The sequence below is a fragment of the Pelophylax lessonae genome, assembly GCF_965119305.1.
Source record: "Pelophylax lessonae genome assembly, chromosome: 8".
NCBI classification, from domain to species: Eukaryota; Metazoa; Chordata; class Amphibia; order Anura; family Ranidae; genus Pelophylax; species Pelophylax lessonae.
The window spans coordinates 75,279,195-75,303,647 of NC_138775.1; the positions used below are offsets into that span (position 1 = coordinate 75,279,195).

Consider the following 24,453-nt stretch of genomic DNA (forward strand, 5'->3'; position numbering starts at 1 on the left):
TTGGATTAGGAAGAGGAGGTAGCAACAGCTGCCACTCAGCAGTCTGACGACAGTACCCAGATCAGCCCAAGGAGGTTGGTCCCCTCTGTTGCTGCCTACTCCGAGATCTCAAATGTTAGTGGTGGGGAAGGTGACGTGGATGATGACGAGTCTATGGAAGTCATGTGGGTGGCCACAAGAGAGGAAGAGGAAGGGAGTTCAGAGGGAGAGATGGACCGGCAGATAGGGAGGAGAGGCAGGCAGAACTTGCATTGCACAAGAGGTACAAAGCAGACTGCAAATGTATCAGGAGCGAGCCATCAACCATGTACAGTCACATCTGGCGCTCCAAGGATGCCGGCACATGGCTCAGCAGTGTGGGCTTTTTTTAATGTGTCAGTTGCTGACAACAGTGTTGCCATCTGCAGCCTTTGCAGTCAACGCATAAGTCGCAGTAAGCCCAACACTCACCTAGGGACAACCGCCTTAAGAAGGCACTTGAACTCCCATCACTGAGCCCAGTGGGAGCAACACCGTCAGAACCCAAAAAGCCACACTCCAGGCTCTCACCGTCCAGCTCCCTCTCCTTCTCCTCTCTCCTCACATTTGCCCTCCACTCCACCTTCCATGATGCTGTTGTCATGTTGTTCTGGAAAAAGACAGGCATTCTGTGGTCCAAATGTTGGAGCGGAAAAAAATGATGATGTCGGATAACCCTCTTGCCCAACGTTTGACTGCTGGCTTGTCGGAACTGATAGCCCGCCAACTACTTCTATATCAACTGGTGGACTCGAAGGCCTTTCGTAAATTTGTGGCCATTGGAACACCACAATGGAAGGTCCCAGGCAGGAAATATTTCTCGCAGAAGGGCATTCCAGAGCTGTATGGCCATGTTCAGCGGCAAGTGAATATATCTCTGGCACACAGTGTTGGTGCCAAGATACATCTGACCACAGACACATGGTCTAGCAAACACGGGCAGGGAAGGTATATCACTTTTACTGCCCACTGGGTGAACCTTCTGACGGTCGTCAAGCATGTAACCCGTGGCACCCGTGTAAATTTAGTTGTACCGCCACGGATTGCAAGCAGGCCTGCCTCTTCTTCTCCACCTCCTCCTCCTACTCCATCCTCCTCTCCTCCTCGGCTGACTGCTCCTCTTCCGCTGCTACTGTCTCTTCCACTGCGCCGCCCAAGATCCCCAGAACCTATTCCACATGCCAGGTGAGACGTTGCCATGCTGTGCTGCGTCTGTTGTGCCTGGAAGCCAAGAGCCACACTGGTCCTCACACTTTCAGCTTTGCGTTCACAGGCAGATCAGTGGCTGACACCGCTGAATCTGAAAGTTGGTAACGTGGTGTGCGACAATGGTGCCAATCTGCTGAGCACGCTGAAACAGGGCAAAATAACACACGTGCCATGCATGGCACACGTCCTGAACTTGGTGGTGCAGCGATTCGTTGCCAAATACCCTGGGGTCCAGGACGTCTTGCGGGAGGCCAGGAAAATCTCGGGGGCATTTCAGAAGATCTTACACATCCATGGCTCGCCTTGCTGACATTCAGCGACGACACAACCTGCCCCTCAGGTGTCTTATTTGTGACTGCCCGACGCGATGGAACTCAACATTGCATATGCTCGATAGGCTGCTCCAGCAGAAACGTGCAGTTAACGACTACCTGTTCGAACTCGGCAGCAGGACAGGTTCTGGGGAGCTTCGGTTTTATTCACCTCGCCAGTGGCTGCTCATGCGGGACGCATGCAGACTTCTGCGGACATTCGATGAGATCACCGAACTGGTCAGTCACGGCCAGGGCGCCATAAGTGACATCATACCTTACGCCTTCTTTCTGGAGTGTGCATTGTGTCGTGTCATTGATCAAGCCGTCGAGGAGCAGGAGCAGGAAGATGAAGAAGTCGCAATGTTGGATGAATTCCCAGGGGGTGCTACTCCATCTGAGACAAATCAACAGCAGGAGTCTGAAGAAGAGTCAGAGGAGTATGGTGCTGGGGGGGATGAGGAGGAGCAAGAAGAGCTTGCTATAAACCCTTCTGGGATCCCTGGTGTTATCTGTGGATGGGGGGGGGAACGAGAATGACATTATCCTGGATGATGAGGTGGAAGCAGGCCACTACACCGCTTCCAGTTTAGTGCGAATGGGGGCCTACATGCTCCAGTGTTTTAAGGGGGACCCCTGTATAAAACGCATAAAGGTCAAGGAGCAGTACTGGGTGGCAAAGTACTTAGACCCCCGGTACAAACACAAAATGGCGGAAATGTTACCACAATCACAGAGGGCGGTCAGAATTCAGGGCTTCCAGGCCTTGCTGCGGGAAATGCTTTTCTGTGCGCTGGCGAAGGAATTTCCAGTCACAGAGAGACAGTTGTGGGTAGAAATGCAACAGCGCCTGCAAGAAGAGGGCGGATTGAAGATGTCTTGGTCACTTCCGATATGAGATCCTTCTTTCAGCCGAACCATCGACAGCTGTACTCCGGATCCAGCAACAAGGAACGCCTAGACTGACAGGTGTCCGACTACATCGGGTTAACGGCCGATGTGGATGCTCTGAGGAGTGATGAACCCCTGAACTACTGCGTGGGCAGGCTTGACCTCTGGCCAGAGCTTGCACAATTTGCAATGGAAATGTTGGCTTGCCCCCCGTTCAGTGTCCTCTCCGAAAGGACGTTCAGCGCAGCAGGGGGGTTCTTGACCATTAAGCGCACTCGCCTAGCTCATGACAGTGTAGACTACCTCACATTTATAAAAATGAATGAGGCATGGATCTCTGAGGAATTCAACACATGTGACCAGTAGACCACGTTTCATTGAAATTCCTAATGCCAGGCCACAAATATCCGCCAGACCGCCATCCACCCACAGCAATTCCTGGTCCTTGGCTTCACTACATACAGCGGCATAAAAGGCATTTCATGTCTATTGAATGGCAAATTTTTGGGGCCTTTCAGGGCCGACAATTATTTTTTCTGTGAACGCCTAATGTACCTCCAGCCATCAAATACTATGTTCTTTGCTGTCAGTTCAACCCATGTGGGCTAATTTTTGGGGCCTATACAGACCGACACTTACTTCTGTATCCTGTGAATGCCTAATGTACCTCTAGCCATCAAATACTATGTTCTTTGCTGTCAGTTCAACCCATGTGAGTTAATTTTTGGAGCCTATACAGGCCGACACTTACTTCTGTATACTGTGAATGCCTACTGTACCTCCAACCATCAAATACACTACGTTCTTTGCTGTCAGTTAAACCCATGTGGGCTCATTTTTGGGACCAATACAGGCCGACACTTACTTCTGTATCCTGTGAAAGCCTAATGTACCTCTAGCCATCAAATACTACGTTCTTTGCTGTCAGTTCAACCCATGACCATGAGAGCTAATTTTTGGAGCCTATACAGGCCTACACTTACTTCGGTATACTGTGAATGCCTACTGTACCTCCAGCCATCAAATACACTACGTTCTTTGCTGTCAGTTAAACCCATGTGGGCTAATTTTTGGGGCCTATACATGCCGACACTTACAGTACTTCTGTATTCTGTGAACGCCTAATGTACCTCTAGCCATCAAATACTACGTTCTTTGCTGTCAGTTCAACCCATGTGAGCTAATTTTTGGAGCCTATACAGGCCGACACTTACTTCAGTATACTGTGAATGCCTACTGTACCTCCAGCCATCAAATACACTACGTTCTTTGCTGTCAGTTAAACCCATGTGGGCTCATTTTTGGGGCCTTTTATGGCCGACATTTACTTCTGTATCCTGTGAATGCCTAATGTACCTTCAGCCACAGAATACTACGTTCTTAGCTGTCAGGTAAACCCATGTGGGCTAATTTTTGGGGTTAATACTGGCCGACACTTACTTCTTTATCCTGTGAATGTGCCTAATGTACCTTCAGCCACAGAATACTACGTTCTTAGCTGTCAGGTAAACGCATGTGAGATAATTTTTGGGGCCTTTTATGGCTGACACCTACTTCATTATCCTGTGAATGCCTAATTTTTCAGACTGGAAATGAAAAAGAATGGGTCTGTAAAGGTTCCGCCAAATTGTGGAATGGATGCGGACCCATTTTACAGATGTTTGAATGGACCCTATATGTATTAGACATGTATTTACCGGCTGCTGTCAGTTCTGGCTGATTTAAAAAAAAAAAAAAAAAAATTGCTGTATAAAAACAAAAAAAAAATTAGGGCAACATTTCCAATTGCAATACTTCTGTTATGGCATTGTCCATGTGCTGGGACTATTTGTGCACAGCTAGTACGTCTTTTGTGGCTGCAAATATGACCTAAAAGTTTTTAAAGTTCGCCTCCCATTAAAGTCAATGGGGCCCGCCGCGAACTTGCGGTTCGCGGACTTTTGAGTAAATTCGCGGCTGACGTTCGCGAACCGCCCCGGCCGATGTTCCTCCATCTCTATTAGTCACCATGAGTAGTCTTAAAGTATTAGTGTAGATACAGCAGTTCATTGCTGAATGGCTGTAACTACTCAGACTACTCTACATTGTTGCTGACCGGAGGCTGTGACATTACATTTGCAATTCTTATTTGATTTACAGTAAAGCTAATTTGGCATGATTCCCTGATATTGCTAACACTTATTAACAGGTACAATACTGACATGTTACACAAAATAAATACAGTATATTCATAAAGTTGGCTGTTAGTTCTCATACTGTTCGCAGATTATGCATTTTTTGTAGGGAGCTCTGTACCTCTTGCAAAAGATACAAACAAAAGAGCCCCTTAATTTTGCAATGCTTGTAAAAATGTTCCTGCAGTGAACTATAAAGTCTTACCGAAAACAAGTAGTGAACAGCTAAAAAAAAAGGCATGGAGTGACAACAAATATGGCTGCCTAGAATTGCTACAGAATATATTAATGAATGATTATGACACCCTTACATAAATCCCATTGTCATGTAGGCTTTGTGAATTTTAAATAGAACCTTGCATTATAATTGCATAAAAATGCATAATTACTATGAATTATTTAATTTCAACGTAAAGTGTATCTGTACCCAAAACTTTATTTTTATTTTTGGGTAGAGTTGGGTACACTAGATCCGCTATCAAATCTTCACCCTGTCTATTTCTCATTTGACTTGGACTGCTGTCACTTAAATTGAGAGAGAGGGAAATCACAAAATTTTAGAGTTGTCACCAGAACAAGAGGCGATGGGAAATGTTCCTATTGCAGTAAGAGCTGTCTAAGAAGAATTCTTCTCACTTTGGAGAGATATCCTCTAACTTCCTATTGTTTTTCTGGTACAGAAAGTAAAGAAAAGTCTCCCAATAGGGACACACATAACAAAAAATAAATAAACTGATGAGGTTTTAAACCTTCCCTACTTCACATTTAGGTTCTCATATCACTCAGAAATTCTCAGGCAGTTTTATTGGCTGTATTAAGTAATGTTTCAAGCTAAAATATAATACATGTAGTATTTTTATGTATTTCCTTCTTTTTAAAATGGGGTAAAGCAGACCATATTGTCAACATGCTATTTTTTTTTTTTTTTCAATTCAAACGCATACAATATTCATGAGCAAGCCTGACCGTTTACAATTTTGGACTCAGTGCTACAAATGTAGCATATACTGTAAGATGTGTAGTCAGTCTAAACTATCCTTTTTACATTTTTCAACATCAAGGAACCCTTGGAATACCTTTCTGGTCTCAAGAAACCCATGCTAATTACTATATTATCCACAGCTCACAGTATGTTTTTTTTTATTTATTTTTAGGGTTTCAATGCTATAATGAACTATTATGTCATAATACATTTAATCACATAAAATGATCTAACACAAAAAAATTCTCCTTTAACTTCATGAACAAACTCAACAATAGGTTAAGTTAACAAGTTTACTGTTCAGATTTATATTCATGCATTGACCTTTGCATCCCCACACCATAAATCATTAAAGTAACTAGCAATCACCAAAAAGGAGAGAAAAAAAACAAGAAAAAGAGAAGAGAAGAAAAAAAGGAGGGGGTCCCTTTCCTCACGGACAACTATCTTGGTTCCCCATGTTCAAATATGGTGAAAAGCTAGGTCACAGGTAGAGTTTTAAAATGTCTGAGGTACAGAAATCATTCCAGAGGGGTTTTTTGATCTCAAGAAGGCTAAAGGGTGTATGTCTGCCTCCGTCCCTTTATATAAACAGTGGAGTTGGTTGGGGCCTCAGCCCAAGGGGGGGTTTGGGACTTTGTGGGCAAGTGAGTTTGTATACAAGGATGTAGATAAATAAAATAGATTTATTTGAAAAAGATTAAACAGTTAGTTAAGTTTCACATATAATTATTCATTCACAAGTGTTGGGTTATAGACCCAAAGTAAGTAGGTGAGTAAAGTTTTTTGAAAGGTTTTGTGACATTTGGGATATGGTGACTTTTATTTGGATATTTTTCTCTGTTCTTCCATGCTTGTTGAGCTTGGAATGTGGTCACAAAGTTTCCCAGTTGTTATCCTACGCATTTTGGCTATATTGCAGCCTTTGTCAAGGATTATATAGAAACATAGAAACATAGAATGTGTCGGCAGATAAGAACCATTTGGCCCATCTAGTCTGCCCAATATATCTGAATCCTATGAATAGTCCCTGGCCCTATCTTATATGAAGGATAACCTTATGCCTATCCCATGCATGCTTGAACTCCTTCACTGTATTTGCAGCTACCACTTCTGCAGGAATGTTATTCCATGCATCCACTACTCTCTTAGTAAAGTAATACTTCCTCATATTACTTTTAAACCTTTGCCCCTCTAATTTAAAACTGTGTCCTCTTGTGGTAGTTTTTCTTCTTTTAAATATGCTCTCCTCCTTTACCGAGTTAATTCCCTTTATGTATTTAAAAGTTTCTATCATATCCCCTCTGTCTCTTCTTTCTTCCAAGCTATACATGTTAAGGTCCTTTAACCTTTCCTGGTATGTTTTTTCCTGCAATCCATGTACTAGTTTAGTAGCTCTTCTCTGAACTCTTTCTAGAGTATCTATATCCTTCTGGAGATATGGCCTCCAGTACTGCGCACAATACTCCAAGTGAGGTCTCACCAGTGTTCTGTACAGCGGCATAAGCACTTCTCTCTTTCTACTGCTTATACCTCTCCCTATACATGCAAGCATTCTGCTGGCATTTCGTGCTGCTCTATTACATTGTCTTCCCACCTTTAAGTCTTCTGAAATAATTACTCCTAAATCCCTTTCCTCAGATACTGAGGTCAGGACTGTGTCAAATATTCTATATTCTGCCCTTGGGTTTTTACGCCCCAGGTGCATTATCTTGCACTTATCCACATTAAATTTCAGTTGCCAGAGTTCTGACCATTCTTCTAGTTTTCCTAAATCCTTTTCCATTTGGCGTTTCCCCCCAGGAACATCAACCCTGTTACATATCTTTGTGTCATCAGCAAAAAGACAAACCTTACCATTGAGGCCTTTTGCAATATCACTTATGAAGATATTAAACAAAATTGGTCCCAGTACAGATCCCTGAGGTACCCCACTGGTAACATGTCCTTGTTCTGAATGTTCTCCATTGACTTCAACCCTCTGTTGTCTGTCACTCAGCCATTGCCTAATCCACTCAACAATATGGGAGTCCATGCTCAATGACTGCAGTTTATTGATAAGTCTTCTATGTGGGACAGTGTCAAAAGCCTTACTAAAATCTAGATATGCAATGTCTACTGCACCTCCACCGTCTATTATTTTAGTCACCCAGTCAAAAAAATCTATAAGATTTGTTTGACATGATCTCCCTGAAGTAAACCCATGTTGTTTTTCATCTTGCAATCCATGGGATTTAAGATGTTCCACAATCCTATCCTTTAGTAGGGTTTCCATTAATTTGCCTACTATTGATGTCAGACTCACTGGTCTATAGTTGCTCGATTCCTCCCTACTCCCTTTCTTGTGAATGGGCACGACATTTGCCGATTTCCAATCTTCCGGGATGACTCCTGTCACTAATGATTGGTTAAATAAATCTGTTAATGGTTTTGCCAGCTCACCACTAAGCTCTTTTAATAATTTTGGGTGTATCTCATCAGGACCCTGTGACTTATTTGTCTTCACTTTAGACAGCAATCTTAGAACGTCTTCCTCTGTAAAGACACATGCATCAAACGATTCATTAGTCATCATTTCAAGTGGAGGTCCTTCTCCTTCTTTTTCTTCTGTAAAAACTGAACAGAAGTATTCATTAAGGCAGTCGGCTAGCCCTTTATTCTCTTCTACATACCTTCCGTCCTTTGTTTTTAATTTAGTTATTTCTTGTTTTAATTTCCTTTTTTCATTTATATATCTGAAGAATGTCTGAAGCGGTAGTGAGATATTAGTTAAATATATCTATTTATGCAAACCATTGGTATTTGGATATAACTCCACTATTGAATTACATGGTTTTCTGAAGAGTTTCCTTTGGTAGGTGCCAGGCAGCACTTCTTACGTCCTTCCTTCTCCCTCTCTGTGAGGGAAGAGAGGATGGATGCAGTTCCCCGGCCTTTTATGTCCCTCAACGCATGTGCACTAGGCGCCGCACGTACTTGGTCTGTCCCTACTGCGCATGCGCCGCTAGGCTGAGTGCGCATCGGGACACCGTCAAGATGTTTTTTCGGCCGCCGAAACGGAGTATTTGGAGCCGATGTCCCTAGGGGGGATCAGATCGGGGTGTGGGTGGTAGTACCTCTATTGCTCTTGTAGGCCCCGAGCTTTCCATGCTGGGTGCGAGGTTGGGACTTATGGAACATTACATGGTATTGGCATTCATAGAGTATATTTGCAAAATTAATAATATAGAAAATATGTACATTAATGACAAAAAAGTGTGTTCACAATATTTGTATATATAAACATATACGATTGTATTTGGTATTAACAGCAGTACAAATACATATTTGAAGAAAGAAAAAAGGCTGATACATCATGATGACAAGATGTGAGAAATGGAAATCTCAATTGGAGTAAGGGGTTGTTTGTGCTTAGGTAAACCAAGAGCTTGTTTTGGAAATCTTATATCTGGATATTATTCCTTTTAAGAGGGAGATTTTTGGAATTTTTTATCTTGGGGGGGCCCTTATGTATTATAGGGGACTAATTGTCTATATAGTGTTGGTTTTAGGGGGGGGGCACATATCTTTGGATCAAGAGTATGTGATTGGATGAGAGATGCAACATTTTGTTTGGTTTATTGATGTTTTTTAGGAGAAAATACTGGAGAATGAGGAAAAAATTGAAAAAATAAATATATTTATCCATTGCAACGAAGTAAAAGTAAAATAAAAGAAAAAAGATAATAAATATGTAAAAATAAATAAAAATAAATAAATATAAAAGTATAAATAAAAATGAAAAAATATATGAAAAAAATGATGAGATGTAGAAATTATATGTATTTATATATATATATATATATATATATATATATACCTGAAAAAAAATAATGATACATCGATATGAAAAATAATAAAAGAAATGAAAAAGAAAGAAGGGGGAAGGTTTTAGCTATGATTTGATGATTCATGACTGGTTATTTTGGCCCAAGATTTCAAGATTTCAAGATTTGCTGTGAATGGATGACATTTGTCATTTTTTTTGAAAATGTAAATTCTCAATCGGTTTTTCCTGATGAGAAGCCCTCTAAAAATGATCGGAAACTCTCCATTTCATTGAGTCCAAGAGGGATAGTTGCTCTTAGGCATCTTATCCAACGCATCTCTAGTTGTAAAAGTCTCTTGTTCCAATCCCCTCCCCTATATGATATATGGATCCTTTCCAGTGCCATGAAGGTGATTTTTGGCATTTTGTAGTTGTGGTTAAAGGCTACATGCCTTCCCAAGGGTAAGTAAAAGTTACCTATTTGCATACTATGGACATGTTTGTTAATTCTTTTTCCCATTTCTTTTTTGGTTTTGCCCACGTAGAACGCTCCACACTCACATCTCATCAGGTACACTATCCCTCTTGTTCTACAGTTGACAAAGTGTTTTGGTTGAAAATTTTCCCCATTGGGGAATATTGTATTAGTGCATTTCCGAATGACGTTGCATTGAGCACAACTGCTGCAAGGGAAAATTCTTTTATCTTTGCAAGGATCTTTTCTTGTCACTTCCTTGTACTCACTGTGTACAATATCTTGTTTAATACAACCTGCTTTTCGATATGTGACAGGTGGGTGATCTGGTATGAGATTTTTATGCTGGGATCCTCTTAAAGAATAGGCCAATGTTTTTTGAGGATGTTTTTAATCCTTTGGTGTTCATTGGTGTATCTTATAATTATCTGTGTTGTTTTCTTTTCCTGTTCTTTAGAGATTTCCACTTCTTTGTTTGTTTTGAATAAGATTTCTTGTCTGTCCCTCTTTTTTACTTTGTTAAAGGCTTTTCTCAAAAATGTTTTTGTATAGCCTCTTTTTGAGAGTCTTTCCATAAGTAGATCTGCTTCATTCTTGAAGTCTTCATCATTTGTGCAGTTTCTCTTTAGCCGGAGATACTGGCTGTATAGGATGGACTTTTTTAAAGGTGTTGGGTGGAAACTTGATGCATGTAGTATCGTATTCCCTGCGTTTTTTTTCCTGTATAGGGTTGTTTTGATGTAACCGTCATTGTCTTTGTATATACACGTATCCAGGAATGAGATTCTTGTTTTACTGTAGTTTAATGTAAAAAAAAACATATTGTATTAATTTTTATTCATTGCTTTTAGACAATCTTTGATAAGTTCTTCCGGTCCATTCCATATAATAAGGATATCATCTATGTAACGTTACCATAGCAAGATGTTGTTTGTATATGTATTGTTTTCCTCTTTTCCTAGAAATTCTTGTTCCCAGGCTCCTAAATCTATATTAGCATATGAAGGTGCACAACTGGTGCCCATTGCTACACCACACGTTTGTAGATAGTATGAGCCATCAAAGGTAAAGTAATTATGGTTTAGAATGAAATCAAGCATAAGTATGATAAAGTCATTGAATCTCTTATCGTATTGGCTTTGTTGGCTCAAGGTATGTTTGATGATTTTCAGGCCTTTTTTATGTGGAATGTTATTATACAGTGATTCAACATCCACTGTTATTAAAAAAAGCATCATCTGGTATCACCATACCTTCTAGTATTTGCAGAAGATGTACAGTATCTTTTGTGTATGATGTCAAGTTGGTAATATGAGGCCTTAGATATGCGTCAATGACTTGGCTTGTAGTCTCTGAGATATTGCCATTTCCTGAGATGATTGGTCTTCCTGGTGGGTTTTTTGGTGTCCTTATGCACTTTGGGTAGTGCATAAAATGTTGGCATTCTTGGGTGCTTAGTCCGCATAAAATTCCATAGGGTTTGCAATATTGTTCCCTCGTTAAGTACTATATCAATTTTCCGATAGAAATCCTCTTTGTAGGATTCTATCATGACAGGTGAGATTTTTTTGTAGTACTTTTGGTTGTTTAGAATTTGTAGACACATTTGTTTATATTTTTCCATCAAGACAATATTGCCTCCTTTGTCTGATGGCTTTATCGTAATTTTTTCATTGTTTACAAATCAATGTATCTGTGAAGGTTCCATGTCATGATCTAGCTAATAGTAGTTAGTCACATTCAAAGCATTACAGAACAAGGCCAGTTGATTATGACTAACTACTACTACCTATTGAAGAGTAATAGAAATTAATTTTTTTTTTTTTTTTTTGCAATCATCTGAATTCTAAGAGGTGTCAGATGTACAGTAGGTTTCAAACATTTATTTGAACTTAAATAATCAGGATGGGCATGCTCTTTGTCAATACGTTTTGTTTTATTAAGGAATTTTAAATTTTCAGTGCATAGAAAGGAAAAGATAGAAGGAAACATGTCATATTCCACCTTTAATATATGTGGGGTAAAGTTTACAGAAGGAATAAGAAATGCAAATATCTTGTACCCTAAAACAGTCTGAACATATATGCTCCTGTGGAATATAGGGTAAGATAAACATGATGAATAAAACAAGGACACAAATATGAGGGGGTAGGGAACTAATAGGACAGGTGTGATAGGATTTCTCCTAAAAAAAAAAAAAAAATCAGCCAATGAGTTAATTACAGAATTTATGGGATGTTTTTGTTCTGCCAATATGCAGTTGTACTCACCTGAGTTTTTAAAGGCCAGCCAACCCACCCAGGGAGAATACAATTTATCATAAGTGAGTTTCTCTTTGACCATTCCCATAACATTAGTGAACACTGTGTCTTCCAATACTGAGTGATTAGGCTTATAAATGTGTTGGGTTACATTTTTTTAAATATCAATTGCTATTTAACTATGAGAACGTAATCTTTTTCTTGAATAAAACAATACCAATACTAACAAAATTAATGTGCATGATAATTAATCATTATTTTTTTTTGTGTTGCTGTCTTTCAGGAGCTTTTCTAATCCCATACGTGGTGTTTTTTTTATTCTGCGGCATACCAGTATTTTTCCTTGAGACAGCACTTGGGCAATTTACCAGTGAAGGAGGAATAACATGCTGGAGAAAAGTTTGCCCTTTGTTTGAAGGTACAGTATTATATTATGAAGTGTCACCCACAATTACAATGTTTTTGTCTTATTGTGATTTCGGTCATTTGTTTAATTTATCACCAGGGTAATTTTTTAATTATGAAGCACAATGAAATTTGTCCTTATCAAGGAGCAATGTCTCCAAATATCGTATAAAAGTTGGTGCTTCTGTACTGTAGGATAGGACAGAGTAGAGCTTTGTATGGATATGGACCATTTAAATACTGCCTGGAGCATAAAATTTTGAGAACCTTTATGAGAAAGCTTTGTAAATACAATCTTAAAGCAAGTTTTTACAAAGCTTTAACCTCCCTGGCGGTATTCCCCAGTTTGGCTCCAGGTGGGATTTCACTGCCATAAGTGGTAACCCCGAGCCACACTCGGGGTACTGCCAGGGAGCATCGCTGGATCCTGGAAGAGGTTACTTACCTTGTCACCGGGATCCAGCAATGTGTCTCTTCGGCATACGGCGGCCAGATCTTCCGCCCAATGCTTGTGAGCCCCGACTTCCGTTTCCTGCGACGTGACGCTTGCAGGGGGGTGGAACCGGCGGCAAATTTGAAAAGTAAAATACACACCAAACACACTGATTTTATTGCAAAATAAAATAAAATGATATTAGTTTGCCCCCCAGTGCCCTTTCCTGCAGTTTTACTGTACTTCATATATATATCTATACATATATATATATATATATGTGTGTGTGTGTGTGTATGTATATATATATATATTTATGTATAGATATAGATATACGTATATCTATATATATATATATGTATACACACACACACATATATATATATATATATATATATATATATACAGTGCCTTGCGAAAGTTTTTGCCCCCCTTGAACTTTGCGACCTTTTGCCACATTTCAGGCTTCAAACATAAAGATATAAAACTGTAATTTTTTGTGAAGAATCAACAACAAGTGGAACACAATCATGAAGTGGAACGAAATTTATTGGATATTTTAAACTTTGTTAAGAAATAAAAAACTGAAAAATTGGGCGTGCAAAATTATTCAGCCCCTTTACTTTCAGTGCAGCAAACTCTCTCCAGAAGTTCAGTGAGGATCTCTGAATGATCCAATGTTGACCTAAATGACTAATGATGATAAATAGAATCCACCTGTGTGTAATCAAGTCTCCGTATGAATGCACCTGCACTGTGATAGTCTCAGGGGTCCGTTTAAAGTGCAGAGAGCATCATGAAGAACAAGGAACACACCAGGCAGGTCCAAGATACTGTTGTGCAGAAGTTTAACCACTTAAGCCCCGGAAGATTTTACCCCCTTCCTGACCAGGGGGTATTTTGCGATTCGGCACTGCGTGAATTTAACGGACAATTGCGCGGTCGTGCGACGCTGTACCTAAACAAATTTGACGTCCTTTTTTTCCCACAAACAGAGCTTTCTTTTGGTGGTATTTGATCACGCGCTATAAACAAAAAAAGAGCGTCAATTTTGCAAAAATAACAATATTTTTCACATTTTTTTATATGAAATTCCCAAAAAAAAAAAAGTAAAAATCAAAATTTTTTAACATTTTCGGCCAATTTGTTATATGCTACATATGTTTGGTAAAAAAAAACGCAAAAAGCGTATTTTGATTGGTTTGCGCAAAAGTTATCGCGTTTACTAACAAAGGGAAAGATTTTTGTCATTTTTGTTGTTTTTTTAACGCGTAATGGCGGCGATCTGCGTTTTTTTTGCAGTACTGCGACATTGCGGCGGACAGATCGGACCCTTGACTGATATTTTTGACACTTTTGGGGTTACCGGTGACATTTCTACAGTAATCAGTGCTATATATATGCACTGTTACTGTAAAAATACACTGGCAGTGAAGGGGTTAACTTTATTTGAGAGGGAGGGGCTGTGTGTGTCCCTAGGGGCGTGATTCTAACTGTGATTGGCTGTGGCTTGAGGTGTAGTTACACTGATCAACGGTTCTACATAGTAGATCCGTATGATCAGTGTCTCTACACAGGGAGAACTGACAGGCAGCTTGTTTACACAAGCTGCCTGCCTTTCTCCCTCTCCCCCGACGATCGCAGAGTGACCGGCGGACATCGGGTCCGCTGGTCACACGCGCGGGGGGGTGCGTGACCACGCGGGAGCAGGAGCGCGCCGCCGGCGGCGCGCGCTCGCTCCCCAGACCCTCCCAGGCTAGTGACGTATCGATACGTCACTCTGCCTGTGAGGGGCTGACCGCCGCCGTATATAGTCGGGCGGCGGTCGGCAAGTGGTTAAAGCCGGATTTGGATACAAAAAGATTTCCCAAGCTTTAAACATCCCAAGGAGCACTGTGCAAACGATAATATTGAAATGGAAGGAGTATCAGACCACTGCAAATCTACGAAGACCTGGCCGTCACTCTAAACTTTCAACTCAAACAAGGAGATGACTGATCAGAGATGCAGCCAAGAGGCCCATGATCACTCTGGATGAACTGCAGAGATCTACAGCTGAGGTGGGAGACTCTGTCCATAGGACAACAATCAGTCGTATACTGCACAAATCTGGCCTTTATGGAAGAGTGGCAAGAAGAAAGCCATTTCTTAAATATATCCATAAAAAGTGTTGTTTAAAGTTTGCCACAAGCCACCTGGGAGACACACCAAACATGGGGAAGAAGGTGCTCTGGTCAGATGAAACCAAAATCAAACTTTTTGGCAACAATGCAAAATGTTATGTTTGGCGTAAAAGCAACACAGCTCATCACCCTGAACACACCATCCCTACTGTCAAACATGGTGGTGGCAGCATCATAGTTTGGGCCTGCTTTTCTTCAGCAGGGACAGGGAAGATGGTTAAAATTGATGGGAAGATGGATGGAGCCAAATACAGGACCATTCTGGAAGAAAACCTGATGGAGTCTGCAAAAGACCTGAGACTGGGACTGAGATTTGTCTTCCAACAAGACAATGATCCAAAACATAAAGCAAAATCTACAATGGAATGGTTCACAAACAAAAATATCCAGGTGTAAGAATGGGCAAGTCAAAGTCCAGACCTGAATCCAATCGAGAATCTGTGGAAAGAACTGAAAACTGCTGTTCACAAATGCTCTCCATCCAACCTCACTGAGCTCGAGCTGTTTTGCAAGGAGGAATGGGCAAAAATTTCAGTCTCTCGATATGCAAAACTGATAAAGACATACCCCAAGCGACTTACAGCTGTAATCGCAGCAAAAGGTGGCGCTACAAAGTATTAACTTAAGGGGGCTGAATAGTTTTGCACGCCCAATTTTTCAGTTTTTTATTTGTCAAAAAAGTTTGAAATATCCAATAAATTTCGTTCCACTTCATGATTGTGTCCCACTTGTTGTTGATTCTTCCCAAAAAATTACAGTTTTATATCTTTATGTTTGAAGCCTGAAATGTGGCAAAAGGTTGCAAAGTTCAAGGGGGCCGAATACATGTACATATATATATATATATAATATATGTATACGTATATATATATATATATATATATATATATATATATAATGTGTGTATATATATACTTTAACTTATTTATAGTCATTTATTATATTATAATTTTTGATTTTGTGTTTCAAACTTTATCATACCTGAGATGTTATAAAGAAGAACGCACAGTAAAAAAAAATCATATGTAAATAGTTGGTTTGGGCTGCTCGTCCTTAAGAACTACTAGCAAAATAATTGTACTGCTTTCAGCACCTAAAATCGGAAAGAATCATACCGCCAGGGAGGTTAAGCAGCTGTATAAAGCCCCCAGCTTAGGCATGATAAACAAAGATCACAATGTGATCTTTTGCTAACTGTCACTTCAAACAAGCTACATGCACTTTCTTTTAATTATGATCTTTCAAAAAATAAAGTGATCAACTTCTAGTAACATATTATGGCTGTAAAAAAGATCATAGTCTATCGATTTCAGTTCATTTAGTCATAGTTCATGCAATAACTCCAGACAAGCTTACTATAATTCCAGGTGCCAGTATACAATTATCACACTCCAATTGACCGCTAGAAGATTTGCCCCCCTTCATGACCAGGCCTTTTTTTGCGATACAGCACTGCGTTACTCTAACTGAGAATTGCATGGTTGTATGACACTGTACCCAAAGATAGAGTTTTATTTTGGTGGTATTTAGTCACCCCCCTTTTTTTTTTTTTGCACTATAAACAAAAAAAATCGACATTTTTGAAAAAAAAAAAAAATTTTTTACTTTCTGCTAAAAAAACTATTTAATAAAAAAAAAAAAAAAAAATCTAATTTCTTAAATTCATACATTTAGGCCAAATTGTATTTTGCATATACATATTTATACATATTTTGGAAAAAAAATCCTGATAAGCGTACATTGATTGGTTTGCGGCAAAGTTTCAACAAACTATGGGATATTTTTGTTTATTTATTTATTTTTTAATAGTAATGTTGGCGATCAGCGGCTTATAGCACGGCTACGATATTGTGGCGGACAATTTGGGCACTGACACTTTTGAAACTTTTTGGGGACCAGTGACATTATTGCAGTGATCAGTGCTAAAAAATATGCACGGTCACTGTACTAATGACACTGTCTGGGAAGGGGTGAACATCAGGGGAGATCAAAGGGTTAAATGTGTGCCTAGCCAGTGTTTGTGTGCAGGAACACAGGATCCATGCCTTCCCTACTGACAGAATGACATTTTGCCATTCTGCCTGTGTACTGAACGATCGGCGGGTGCTGGAAGACATTGAGTTCATGGTACCTGTCCCTGGGCTGACACTGTGTGTGATCACAATGGGAGTGAGCCACTGGCGGCGCAAATACACGCGCCCTACTCAGAAGAGCCAGATCAAGTAAATATATGTGATCTGGTGCACAGGTGCCACCCTGTAGCAGTACAACTGCTATGGGGCAGGCCTGAACTGGTTGAACTCTTCAAGGTGTGTCCTAAAAACATGGATTTATAGCCAAAGCTTTTTTTATAGTTCTGAATACACTCTATGTTTGTCTCGTGTAGAGGGATAATTCAGAATATGGAAATTGGGTGGAGAGTAATTACCTATCAAAGAAAAATGCAGACACAGTTCCCTGAGAATAAAATAGCTAAAGTAAACCAAGTCTTACAGATGGACCCTGTGGACGAGGTGGATGGGGATTTTAGTGTGCCTAAGAGTATAAATTACAGTAGATAAAATATAGATTATAAAAATATAAATTTTATTGAATGCAAGATAGTACAAACATCATATGAGAATACATTATCTAGAGGTGTATTGCAGCACATCCTGTAATGCGATGGATCAGATAATTCAGAATACTGACCATTGTCACTGACATAGAAAGTAATAGTAAATGTGGACATTTTTGAGTTGTCGCCGAAACAAGAGATAAAGAAAATCTTCTAAAAGGAGCACCTGTTCTGGTAATAACTGTTTAAGAGTGGAATTTACTACACTTGTTAGAGATTTCCTCTTACTTCCTATTGCAATTCTTAAGAAATCATTCCCAACCACCCTTTCCTATTTTTTATCCAAAATAAAAATAAGTAAATAAATTAATAATACACTTTGGCTGTACATACAAATTAATACACAAAAGAGATAGAGTTTTCAAAATGTGGGTCGTTTTGTATATTAGGGTACGGTCGTATATTAAAAGCTTAATTCACCTTTTAGAGAATGTTACCTGTTACATCCGTATTTAGAATGTAACATGTAACATATTCCTTCCTCCCTCCCTAGGACAGTGGGTAGAGGTTCCTCTCCTCTGCAGCCACTATCACATTTTAAAATTGGCATGGCTGTGTAGCTGCGTTAAACATTCATAGAGATCTGTGAGCGAAGAAACTACAAGTCTTCTCTACCACCGTGGCAGATGGCTTATTGTTCTAAATGAACTACAAGGATGATGCTGAGCGCCCCTGTTGATCATTGACAGTTCCTCCAAGAGAAAGCTTGTACAGAGGTATGGGCAATAAAGCTGGAGGGAGAGTGTGCAGTAAACTGACATTGCCATCAGGATTAGGGATGATCGACCTTTTGAAAAGTTTGGTTCGACCAGAACACCCGAATTTCCCGAAAATTTGGTTCGGATTCCAGAACCCCATTGAAATCAATGGGACCCGAACGGGAATAATAAAACACCATTTTGAAGCCCTAAAACCCAATAAATGCCCCTAAAAAGTGCCTAGGGTTCTGGGTCATGCCCCAGGGACTATGAATCAGGCAAAAAAAAGTTCTTAAAAATTGTCGTTTTTGATAGAGAGCCAATTATTGAAAAAATGATTGAAAAAAAATGAGATTTCTTTGGATTTAGTGTCTGGGGGGTTTAAAAAGTGTACCTGTGAAGTTTCAGCTCTGTAGCATGTCCAGAACCAGAAAAAAAACAGATTATTTTTCTTAGAATTTCAGTAGCGCAAGGATGATGTTGCCCTCCTTTCACACCTGGACGTTTTTGTTTCAGGCATTTTTCTGGTGTTTTTTGAAGGCATTTGGAGGCAGGCATGACATCTGAACTTCTGTATAGGGGTATATATATATATATATATATATATATATATATATATATATATATATATATATATATATATATATATATATATTAGGGATGCACCGAAATTTCGGCCACCGAAATTATCGGCCGAAAATGAGCCTATCCCATTTCGGCCGATAATGGGTTAACAATGCCGAAATCAATATGGCCGCCGTGAGGAAGGAGGAGGGCGCAGCGCAGGTTTTAAAAGTCCCACCTCTGGCCGGCAGCCCGCCTCTCAATGACGTCCCTACTACTAGATGTGTGTATGAATGAAGTGTCATACCGGGCTGGAGGGCGGGCGAGCGGCCGCTAATAGATATAACTATGTGAGCTTCACTTCATTGTCAGCGGGACTGTGTGTGAATGAACTGACCTGACACCGGGCGGGGGGGGGGGGTGGCCGCTAATAACTATAACTATGTGAGGCATGTATCTCCGCTGACAGGGAGGTGAAGGCTCACATAGTTATAGTTATTAGCGGCCGCTCCCCCCGCCCCCCCCCCACCCGGGGTCAGGTCAGTTCATTCACACAGTCCCGCTGACAGTGAAGTGAAGTATCACATAGTTATATCTATTAGCGGCCACTCGCCCGCCCTCCCGCCAGGTGTGTCACTTCATTCATGCACAGATCGTAGTAGTAGTGACATCACCGGGAGGCGGGCCGCCGGCCAGAGGCACTTCTTTTGATTCTTTTGAATGAAGTACACCCGAGGAGCACAGTGAGTAGGAGACTGAATCGTCGGGATGGGGAGGGACGCTGAGCCAGAGGGGGGGGAGGGTGTACTGCCGAGGGGGACGCTGAGGCAGTTAATTAACCCCTTTGTGCTGCATTAGTGCAACCAGTATCAGTGCAACCAGTGTTAATTAACACTGATACTGGTTGCACTAATGCAGCACAAAGGGGTTAATTAACTGCCACTGGTCGGTCACTAATAGATGAGTGACCAGCATAATACAAATACCATTGGTAATTAAATTAACCTCTTGCCAACCCATCACAGTACATATACTGTGACAGGGTGGCAGCGACAGGTATACGTTGCTACCTGTTTTTGGTGTATGCCCCTCTTCTATCTATTTTAATTTTTTTTTTTTTGGGGAAAAAGTCATTTTCGGTTTCGGTTTTCGGCCAAGGGCATCCTGTATTTTCGGTTTTGGTTTCGGCCCAGAATTTTCATTTCGGTGCATCCCTATATATATATATATATATATGTGTGTGTGTGTGTGTATATATATGTGTGTGTATATATACATATACATATATATATATATATATATGTATATATATGTGTATATATATATATATATATATATATATATATATATATATATATAAATATACCCCTAACCCAGAATCTGCAGAGTCAGGTCACCCTAAACTACACTATGGTCACCCTGACATGGCAGAGTTCGATCACCCTGGCATTGCAGAGTCAGGTCACCCTAAATTGCACTACGGTCACCCTGGCATGGCAGAGTCAGGTCACCCTTAACTACACTACGGTCACCCTGACATGGCAGAGTCAGGTCACCCTAAACTACACTATGGTCGCCTTGACACTTAAAAGTATCCCTACAAAAACTAGATTATTGAATCTAACTATAGTGTTATATAGTACCCTAACTACACTGCATATCCCTTTCCTCACACTAAATGAACAGCTCCATACAGCAGAAGATAATTGCAAAATGACACTGGAGCTTTACAAGCAGCAGGAGAAACACAAATGCTTCCACTCTCTTCCACAGCCTCTGTATTACAGTGCTAGAGGTTTGGCGGGGCTATGTTATATACTGGGGGGCGTATTCACTCCTGATTGGCCTCTGGACCCCGTAGTCACTCCAATCACATTCCTAGCAGACTCCTGCCCCCTCAATTGGCTTTTACTGAAGTTTCTGGGCCAATCACGGGCTTTTAAAGCCCAGTTTCTGTCCCATTGCATTTTGGGCGGTTCTGGTGACCGAATTCTGAACTAAAATTTCGGAATTCGGCCGAATTTCGAACACCCAATGTTCGGGTTGAACCGATGGTCGACCCGAACCATTTGATCATCCCTAACCAGGATCTGCTAATCATAGTTGCAATGCTTTGCAGGCTCCAGTGGGGAAGAATATTAAATGCTTATTTTTTTTTCTGCAAAATATATTCCTATAAAGTGAACTTATCCCGTAAGAATGGTCTTGTTTTGCAGTCTGTGAAGTAAAATGAGAATGGGGCTTATTGTGCAATTAAGGACATATCAGAGGACAGAATCAGTCCTGCTTTATCTTAATGCAGGTTTTGTGAGTTATGACACCACTCTATAAGGGTCTATTGAGTGATTTTCGTTTGCATCAGAACTGATTCTCTCTCTATACAAGTACAAGGAAATGCAAAAACAGCTTGAAGCAGGTTGATACTTAAAAAAAAAAAAGGTTTTCTGTTACTATATTGTTTTCAATAAAACTTTATTGTGAAAAAAACAGTAAGAATGTCAAATGCAGATCAAATGAAGGGCAACTGCACGTCAAACACGTCTTTCAATAAAATCCTAATGATCTCAGAAGCATCTCAAATTGATCTAATATGGAGGTTGCATTAGGCACAACCCCAAAGCCCACCAACACAGATCTTTGCAAACATTTGACCTCATGGATCAAAATATTTAAATACAAAATGTAAGTTGTTTCCAGAACAAACAATCAGATTTTTTATTTTTAATCCTTTCTTAATAATTCTTAATGACCAGGCCATTTTTTGAGATATGGCACTGTGTTATTTTAACTGACAGTTGCGTAGTTGTACGATGCTGTACCCAATAAAAATTGATGTCCTTTTTTTTCCCCACAAATAGAGCTTTCTTTTGGTAGTATTTTATCACCTCGGTGGTTTTAATTTTTTGGGCTATAAACAAAAAAATCTGGAAAAAAAATATATATATTTTTTGCTTTTTGCTATAAAACATATCCAATAAAAACAAAATTAAAAAACTTCATTTTATTTCATCAATTTAGGCCAATATGTATTCTGCCACATATTTTTAGTAAAAATAAGTGTATATTGATTAGTTTGCGCAAAAGTTATTGCATCTACAAACTAGAGGATAGATTTATGTCATTATTATTTATTTATTTATTTATTACTAGTAATGGCAGCGATTAGCAATCAGTGCTAAAAATATGCACTGTTACTGTACTAATGACACTGGCAGGGAAGTGGCTAACACCAGGGGCGATGAAAGGGTAAAGGGTGATCCTAGGGGGTGCTTTCTAATTGTGTGGGGGATGTACTCAATAGATGAACACAGAGACCTGTGTTCCTAAATAGTAGGAACACAGGTTCCCTGTGTTCATCCGTGACAGAATGGCGGTTCTGTCTTCATGGGAAGTGATCACAGATGGCCGACGGACTGATTGGCTCCCCCTCTGGCCAATCGGCACGTGTGCGCACCTCCATCGGCGCGAATGTGCCCACACTGTCTATTACACGAAGCGTCACAGTAAAACTACAATGGCTGGTCAGCAAGTGGTTAAAGATACATTAGCAAAGGACTCATTGAATCTAATTGGTTGCTTTAGTAATACAGATAGTCATGTTGAACGAACAAAAAAAATGAAAAATGTTATTATGCTTGTACTATTTCAGTAATTATAAATACATTTTTTTACATTTAATTTTAGGTATTGGATATGCTACTCAGGTGATTGAAGCACATTTAAATGTCTACTACATCATCATATTAGCTTGGGCAATTTTCTATTTATTCAACTGTTTTACTACTGAACTGCCTTGGGCCACTTGTGGACATAAATGGAATACAGGTAAACCAATTAACGTCTGAACAATTCCAGCGTTCATTTGTTTTGCAATTTTTTAGTGCTTTCGTAGAACATAATATTGCAGGACTTGCTACTTTTATGCCAGTGTTTTGTTCAATTGAATTTTTTTAGCATGCAATATTGAGTTATATTTTATGTAGTAAACTTTTTACATGCAATTATTTTCTTAAAAGCGTAATACAGGTATAAACCCTTCTTATTCTTGTTAAAAGAGGTTGATTTCAATGCGGGAGCAGGAAAACTCATACAAAACATAGAACATGACCAAGGTAAATTGACAGTTTAGGATCCAACTGTAAGCATGTTACCCAGTGGGAGAAGTAGATTGATTAAACTCTAGCAATGAATTTACCTTGCAGTAAAGAAAGGACTCCCTGGAGCCACACATCCGTGCTGTCCCTATGCTGGGTGTATGAATGGCAACTTCAGCCTGGACTCTGGCAAGAATGCCCCTAACACATTTCACTCCTCCCCTCGGAGCTTAGTCATGGGGATGTGCGGCTCCAGGGAGTCCTTTCTTTACTGCAAGTGAGTGTAAGAGCTGGGGCGAGCTCCCTCCCCTGCTGGCACTCCCAGCAGCTGATGTTTAGGATTCACACCCTGTTCCAGTGAGCTTGAGCAGCACACAAAGCAGTCCAGGGTTTCAATTAATTTACCCTATTTGCTTCCTTCTGGTCTGTTATATATAGCATTGGAAGTGTCCTATTCTATCTGTTTATTTAAAAAAATACATGCAGATCATGTTCAAAATTCAGCAATTGTCAATGTCCTGTGCACCCTTCCTTTGTAATCTCAAAGAGTATAATACCCACTCCTACTTCTTATTCTGGACTACACAATAATTATGGCACTTTTCCACTGCAAGTACCGGCTCGGCTGTACTCAGCCCTGCTTGGCCCTGCTTGGCCAGGTTTGCTTTTCCACTGCATGGTACTGCATGGTACGGTGTTGGAACGGTTCGGTACGGTATGGTATGGTTTGCTTTTCCACTAAAGTAGTACTAAAGTTAAGTGGGTGGGATAACAACGATTCTCTGACCAATCAGTGGCTAGTAGTGACTGCATGCAAAGGATTGTGGGATATGGTACCGGGTATGGTACCTCTTGGAACCACAATCAAGGTGGTACTGTTTTTGAGAGCCGTACCATTCGGTTCCATGCAGTGGAAAAGCGCCGCCGTGCCGTACCGTACCGTACCGTACCGAAACCGTTCCTACACCGTACCATGCGGTACCAGCAGTGGAAAAGCACAAAAGCGAGCCGAACCTTTCCGTTCCATGCAGTGGAAAAGTGCCATTAGTTCCCTTGTTGTGGAGAATAGGATAGGGGTTTTTTGGAGTAGTTTAGCAAAGAACAACTAACTGGGTAAGGATAAAACATAGTAAAAGTTGTACTGCAAATTGTACTGTATACGTAATACATATATAATTTTAATTCTTCATTGACATACACTTTAGGCATACCATTATTAGTAAAAAAACAGACCAGTGGCAACACATGCAGTAAGAGGGCACAAAGACCAGGAAAGAAAGGGACTTAACAGCAATACCCTTGGTAGGTCTCATTATCAGGTCTGCTACCA

General features: G+C 40.2%; 1 protein-coding gene across 1 annotated transcript in view; it reads left to right on the forward strand.

Annotated features, from left to right (window-relative positions):
• The window catches only part of SLC6A11 (solute carrier family 6 member 11), a 423,717-nt gene that overhangs the window by 107,930 nt on the left and 291,334 nt on the right, over nt 1–24,453 (forward strand). The window contains exons 3-4 of the mRNA XM_082265786.1: nt 12,413–12,547; nt 22,714–22,854. Coding sequence (XP_082121912.1) covers nt 12,413–12,547; nt 22,714–22,854 — 276 coding nt within the window. The remainder of the gene's footprint in view (nt 1–12,412; nt 12,548–22,713; nt 22,855–24,453) is intronic.